The sequence below is a fragment of the Ranitomeya variabilis genome, chromosome 4, assembly GCF_051348905.1.
Source record: "Ranitomeya variabilis isolate aRanVar5 chromosome 4, aRanVar5.hap1, whole genome shotgun sequence".
NCBI classification, from domain to species: Eukaryota; Metazoa; Chordata; class Amphibia; order Anura; family Dendrobatidae; genus Ranitomeya; species Ranitomeya variabilis.
In genome coordinates, this window is record NC_135235.1 from 662,316,712 (window position 1) to 662,324,116 (window position 7,405).

Here is a 7,405-nt window from a genome sequence, read left to right on the forward strand (position 1 = left end):
TCTATGCACTTATGTTCTGGTGTTTTAATAATTGTTTTGCATCAATAAAGTGTTTTTTATATTTGGACTTACGACTGCTTGAGGTTCTTTTTTCCTGTTCTTAAGTCATATGCAGGCAGCAGCCGGAGGAAGAGGAGGAAGTGTGGGATGGGGGGGCTATGGCGGTAAGGCGGGGAGACGTATGGAGGGACACCGGTGTTACAGCACTGCACTCCTAATGTTGCCTCTGTGCTTGTTCATACTGAGTGGATTGAATATTTCGGCCAACATATTGAAGCTTACAGCTTCACTCTAACAAATAAACGTCAAATGAGGTGTTGCAAATTATAAATTGGCTGATAAGGAAAATCTCCCTAGTGGTACTCGATTGAAAGATCTTTAACTCATGTATAAACATTGCAGAGCATAAATACTTTAGGCCTTCACAACAATAAACCCCTCCTAAGTCTGGAAACAAGGAGGAATGGCTGGATTCTGCCCCACAGCAGATACAAAGATTTTTTAGTTGTTTTCGACACCAATGAATTTGTGAGCACATAACTCGCAATAGACACTTTATTTTCAAAGAGAAAAAGGGTGCTTTAGATGATCCCAGGAGGACAAGGTTAGAACTCCCACGAGTGGATTCTGTACTGATCAAACTCTGGTTCTAAACATGTTGAGGTGAAGGGACACTAGAATATTTACCCCTACATCATTAGGGCAGTCACCTAGATACATTCTACCATCTTCTGTTAAAGGAACGTAGATCTTTCACACATGTTAACAAAAGAGATAACCTAAGGCTACGTTCACATTAGCGGCGCCCGCCGCAGCGGCGGGCGCCGCAGCGGCGCCGCATGCATCATGCGCCCCTATATTTAACATGGGGGCGCATGGACATGCGGTGCACTTGCTTTTTGCGCCGCATGCGTCCCTGCGGCGCCCGCGTCGGGTCGCGGAGGACGCAGCAAGTTGCATTTTTGCTGCGTCCAAAATCAATGAAAAAAAGGACGCATGCGGCGCAAAAAGCTGCGTTGTGCATGTGTTCACATTTGCGCTGTGCGTTGCGGCGGCGACGCTGCGGCGCACACCGCAAATGTGAACGTAGACTAACCCAGACACTGCGCTAAGACCTGAAGTCCTTGAGATCCAATAATCGGAGAGTGAGATTTTTGATGCCTAATAAGGTGCCATTTCTGGATAAAACATTTCCCACATTCTGAACATGAAAAAGGCTTCTCGCCTGTGTGAAGTCTCTGGTGCTTAACAAGATGAGATTTGCAGATAAAATATTTCCCACATTCTGAACATAAATATTGTTTCTCCCCTGTGTGATATCTCTGATGAGAGATAAGATTTGATTTCTGTGAAAAACTCCTCCCACATTCCGAACATGAAAAAGGCTTCTCCCCTGTGTGACTTCTCTGGTGTATAAGAAGATGCGATTTCCGGACAAAATATTTCCCACATTCTAAACAGGATAAAAGCTTATTCCCTCCTGTGTGAATTTTCTGGTGCTTAACAAGAGACCATTTGCGGCTAAAATATTTTCCACATTCTGAACATAAATATAGTTTCTCCCCTGTGTGAGTTCTCTGATGTGCGATAAGATTTGATTTCTCTGTAAAACTTCTCCCACATTCTGAACATGAAAAAGGTTTCTCCCCTGAGTGAGTTCTCTGGTGTTTAACAAGATACGATTTCCTGTTAAAACGTTTCCTACATTCTGAACATGAATAAGGCTTCTCCCCTGTGTGAGTTCCCTGGTGATTAACAAGATGAGATTTCATGTTAAAACATTTCCCACATTCAGAACATGAATATGGCTTCTCCCCAGTATGAATTCTCTCATGCCTAATAAGATCTGATTTCCGGGTGAAATATTTCCCACAGTTGGAACAAGAAAATCTCTTCTCTTCTATGTGAATTTTTTTATGTTCAACAAAAGACATTTCGAGGGGAAAACTAATTCCATGTTCTGAATGTGAAAATGCCTTCTTTGCTTTAACAGCAATTAGTTTTTTAATGCCTCTTTTGTGACTTTTATTATTCTTAGCAGTCTGTAATGCATCAGTAGATATGACCTCTGTCATAGCATCAGATGATAGATCTCTGCAGTGAAAGGATGATGGTATATTTGGAGTAATGGCATTCAATTCATGTGTGATCTCAAGGTCATCTGATTTAAAAATCAAAGATGTCAGTTGTCCCTCTGATGTCATTGTAGAGTCATCTGCCAAGAAAAAAACAATTATTATTTTTAATAAAGTATCCTTAAAATTTATATTTTTGAACATTTCTACTTAAATGTTCCATAGTCACATATGGAAGCATGAAAAAGGCAAGGTATATAGGAAAACTGAATTATTCACTAAGAGAATGATAGATCCCAGTCTATTAGAAGACCTCATGGCATAAACCAGAAACACATGGTTTTCAATTGTTTGTTCATTTGGCCTCCTAAATAGTGCAAGAAAAAAAAACAACCAAAAAATGTTATGTAGTCAAAAAATGTTATGTAGTCAAAAATTATACTAATAAAAACATCTACGCATCCCGTAAAAAACAAGTCCCACAATGGCCAATAAAAAACAAGAGATTTCCACATTATTGGTGTCTCAAAGGCTTTTGAAAAGCAACATATCTTCCATAAACCAATCCAGCAAAATCCGCTCTCCCAAAATCAAACTTCCCCCTCGCTTCTAAGCCTTGCAGTGTTCACAAACCACATTTAGCATCCATGTATTTGGCATTTCTGTAGTGAAGAACCCACTGAATTTAGTTTGTCTCCGGGATCACAATCTGGGCACTATGTGTTGGACAAAAGAATGACGTTTGTGCAATTTTATTTTTCAGTAACACCCACTGCGTGCTAATTTCAGGTTATAATTTACAAAATGGAGTCACTTTATGGAGTTTTCTATTGATCTCATTTTATGCCATTCTGTCACTCTAGGGCTTCTGCAAATGGTGCATCATATCTCCTGTTTGAACTGCTCCTATCATCAGGCGCTGCCTTATTTATTATGAAGGCGGTGCTAGTGATGAAGGAGATGTAGGAAACATAAGAACTGGGTGGCACATGCTCTGTTCAGCCACTAAGAACAAGGTGGCTGGGACCAGTAGTACCATCCAGTCTCACAGTATGGGTGTGTGTGCAGATCAGCTGGAACAATCATCCCCCTTCTTCAGATAATTGGAAACCACCACACACTACTAAAGCTCGAAGCATATTACCAGAAGAGGCCAGATACCCAGATACAGCCTTTTCTCCTCTGGTTCAGTCCTCTGTGCTCAGCTCTTGGCTTGTTTATTTGTTTCCCGTTGTAACCCGACCTGTTTACTGACTACTCTTGCATCTTCCAATTTTGTATTTCTCTGCTCTCCAAGTTCTGATCCGACTACCTGACTGTTCTCGCCATCTTGCACGACCGAACAGAAGCTACTCATTTATGATGGACCATTGGAGCTGCAATGAGTCCTGACTAGAATAGTAGAGAAGATCTTGGTGTTCCCCATTATAAGAGCAATTGTACAGTATTCTGAATTTTTTTAGGATCAAAAATATAAATGTAGTTTATGACTTTGCATCAGGCTAGGAAACCAGAGCTTGAGCCATGCCAATACATCTCCAGAAGGTGTGAATAAAGTATATACAGCAATAAACCACGCACTGATTAGAACTATATCATGTTAATTTAACATTTACAATAAAAAAAGTGAAGTTTGGCCAAGAAGACTGGACGTGGTCTTGTAGGGACTATATGAGCAGCTTCAGCAGCACAGAAGGGAGAGAAGGTAGATTCATGCAATAAGATATCATGGTTCTAGGAAGGCAACAACATCATTACCCTTCGCTTTCTCCAAGAGACCTATCATAATATTTTTCTATGAATGATTTTCTAACTTGTCAGCACATTCTACGTACGCTCTAATCTGGATTTGTAGTTTAAAAATCTGGGCAAACAGGGAACAGCCTCTTCTAATTCCAGGGGGTAGAACAATTCTATAGAGGAAGGGCAATAAATGCCCCAAAGAAATGTGAACAGTTTTGGGTTGAGGAAAATGTTGTGGTCTAGCGGCAGAATGGTGATCACATGATTGTGATATGGCCGGACTACACCACTTAAAAAGCAGTCACAGCCAGTGACTTCTTTGCAGCTGGTGCTTACAACTCACCTGGGCGATTATCTGTAGGAATCTCCTCTTTACATCGCTCATCATTCCTCACATAAGACTCTGTAGTATTAATATGGGCCAGATTTTCACCCTGAAATAAATATTGTAAGTCCTAGACAGAAGTCACATCTATGATCAGCTCTAATCCTACCATCTCCACCGCTCTCATAAAACATATAATGCTGGGCAATAAAACAAGAATGAACACAAGACCTTCATAGCCGTCTACACATCATAAAGGAGATACCTGATGATCCTGAGGAACATTGGGATTTTCTTGTTTACAGTCCTGTGGAAGAAGAGGACGGGGACATTTCTCTGAAGTTGTCCTCTTACTGGATAGAACTGGAGGAAACACATACAGGGACTGAATTAATTTTTCACATACAGAAGATTACAGACCGTGTGCATTTAGTCCTATTACCTGGTGATGTGAGGGTCTGGGGAACCTTCATCATGACATCCTTGTACACATCTTTGTGTCCTTCTAAATACTCCCACTCCTCCATAGAGAAATAGACGGTGACATCCTGACACCTTATAGGAACCTGACACATACAATGATACCGTCATCCCCCCAGTTACCGAAAAAAAAAACCCATCATATATACTGTCCCAACATTCCCAGCAGTGTCACCTCTCCAGTCAGCAGCTCAATCATCTTGTAGGTAAGTTCTAGGATCTTCTGGTCATTCATGTCCTCCTGTATCAGGGGTCGAGGTGAAGGCCCACTGATTGTGCTCAGGCGTCTTCCCCATCCTTCAGACACAGAGGCCTGACAGTGCTCACTAGAGGTCTTCACTACTGTGTAATCCTGGATATGGAGAGACACATTAATAACCTAACTACAGACATTTTTGGACTCCTCACCAGTTCTGTCCGATATTCCCATAGATAAGAATGATGTAATGTGAGATCATCAGAATCTCTCACCTCTCCAGTAAGCCGGAAGAGAATCTCTAGGGTGAGGTGTAATATCCTCTCCGCTTTTATATCCCTGTCCATATCCATCCTTGTTGGGTCAATTAGATAAGTTCTCTTCTACAGAAGATCTCCACTGAGAGGATCCGGTATTGTAGGGACCTTAATAGGGAGAAGATGATGATGTAAAGAATCCTGTGTAATAGGGGTGGGCAATTTATTTTCCAAAGGGCCCACATCAAAGACCATGACTGTTATGGAGATCCGATCCATCTGGCCAAACTTAATTCTGCTAATTTTTTATTTTTTCTCCTATCAATTTTTATTACTTAATCGTGTGCAGAGTTATGTCTGCTGACTTGATGCTACATGTAAAGTGTTCTTTCCTGTAGCAGCTAATAAAAAAAAATAAAAATGACTGCTTTTTACAAAGTTTATATAAACCAGTAGATTATTCTGTTCCTGTTATTCAGCCTTTGCAACTTAACCAACTGCTTACAACAAAATATGATGTCGTCACAAACCATCCCACATTGTAGTCTCTCTACTACTGCAATATTAGCCATTGTAGACACCCTTCTAACATTCTCACACCTTCCCAAACTGTACTTAACTCTGCTTCCTGACTAATCCATCTCTCTCCTCGCTATTCTTCCACTTATCCCCTCTGGAAATCTCTTCATTGACTCCCAATCCCCCCAAAAAGCCAGTTCAAACTACCAACATTGACCTACAAAGCTGTCCATAATCTGTCTCCAGCAAATGTCTCTGAGGTAATCTTCCGATATCCTCCAACTAGTGATGAGCGAATATACTCGTTACTCAAGATTTCCCGAGCACGGTCGGGTGTCCTCCAAGTACTTGTAAGTGCTCGGAGATTTAGTTTTCAGCGCCGCAGCTGAATGATTTACATCTGTGTGGGGGGATTGTGGTACTGTGGGAACATTATACTGTGTGTGGGGGGATGGCGGTACTGTGGGAACATTATACTGTGTGTGGGGGGATGGCGGTACTGTGGGAACATTATACTGTGTGTGGGGGATGGCGGTACTGTGGGAACATTATACTGTGTGTGGGGGATTGTGGTACTGTGGGAACATTATACTGTGTGTGGGGGGATGGCGGTACTGTGGGAACATTATACTGTGTGTGGGGGGATGGCGGTACTGTGGGAACATTATACTGTGTGTGGGGGATGGCGGTACTGTGGGAACATTATACTGTGTGTGGGGGATTGTGGTACTGTGGGAACATTATACTGTGTGTGGGGGGATGGCGGTACTGTGGGAACATTATACTGTGTGTGGGGGGATGGCGGTACTGTGGGAACATTATACTGTGTGTGGGGGATGGTGGTACTGGGGTAACATTATACTGTGTGTGGGGGGGATGGCAGTACTGGGGGAACATTATACTGTGGGAGGCCAAGAAAGGGGTACTGTAGTTGAGTCTTATGTTATCTATTAGGGGCAAAGGGACAAAAACATTATGATTCTTATAAAAATTGTTCTCAGTGGGAAAAACAAAAAATAATCTTATAGTTATGATACCTTTTCATGGCTGACAAAAATAAAATAAATGATGTTACAAAGCAAAAAATACTTATGTCTCTTCCTCAGGCATCTTATATCAAAGTATCTTAAGAAACACAAATATACACAGAATAAGAGCAGAGTCATGGCATAATAAACAGACATTAAAATAAGCAACCTGAGAGCAGAGAGAGAATCCTTAATTAGATTAGTGGCTTAAAAGTTTCACTAGTCCCAATATCCAAGTAAGATCAGAGGCCTGGTGCCCTGACATGGATATTGGGATAGTGAAGGGGTTAATGTCCCCCCCAAGCCCAGTAATGGGGAACCCCCAGCACCTACCTCCACCTGCAGAGCCGCACACCACATATATGGCTGCTCTGTGCGCACAGGACCTGGGATGAGGCCACAGGAGGGGAGGAGTCAGGGGTCACATGATCAGGGGCCTCAGTGTATGCAGGGCTCTGCTGTGCAGGTTGTCATGGTGCTGGATGAGGGGAAGTTTATGTGTGGGGTCAGGAGGGGTTTACAGGGTGGATGTAGCAGAGCCGTGTGTGTAAGAGGTGTACGGAGCGGAGCCCCGCGTGTACAAGGTGTACGGAGCAGAGCCCCAGGTGTACGGAGCGGAATCACATGTGTACGAGGTGTATGGAGTGGAGCCGTGTGTGTACAGGGTGTACGGAGCGGAGCCCTGCGTTTACAGGGTGTACGGAGCGGAGCTCTGGGTGTACGGAGCGGAGTCATGTGTGTATGATGTGTATGGAGCAGAGCTACGTGTGTGCAGGGTGTAC

The 7,405-nt window shown here is 42.6% G+C and overlaps 1 protein-coding gene across 2 annotated transcripts; it reads right to left on the minus strand.

The window, feature by feature from the left end:
* Positions 1-518: 518 nt before the first annotated feature.
* Positions 519-7,050, minus strand: LOC143766226 (uncharacterized). 2 transcript variants are annotated; one of them, XM_077253737.1, is made up of 8 exons: positions 6,957-7,050; positions 5,095-5,244; positions 4,799-4,975; positions 4,586-4,709; positions 4,409-4,506; positions 4,162-4,252; positions 1,093-2,215; positions 519-779 (listed from the first exon to the last, which is right to left on the minus strand). In XM_077253737.1, coding segments are annotated over exons 2-8 (1,692 nt in total). In that variant the 5' UTR covers positions 5,173-5,244; positions 6,957-7,050; the 3' UTR covers positions 519-778. The 2 variants fall into 2 exon arrangements, with proteins under 2 accessions (XP_077109852.1, XP_077109853.1); XM_077253738.1 differs by lacking the exon at positions 519-779 and having other exon boundaries at positions 1,016-2,215.
* Between the last annotated feature and the right edge of the window lie 355 nt (positions 7,051-7,405).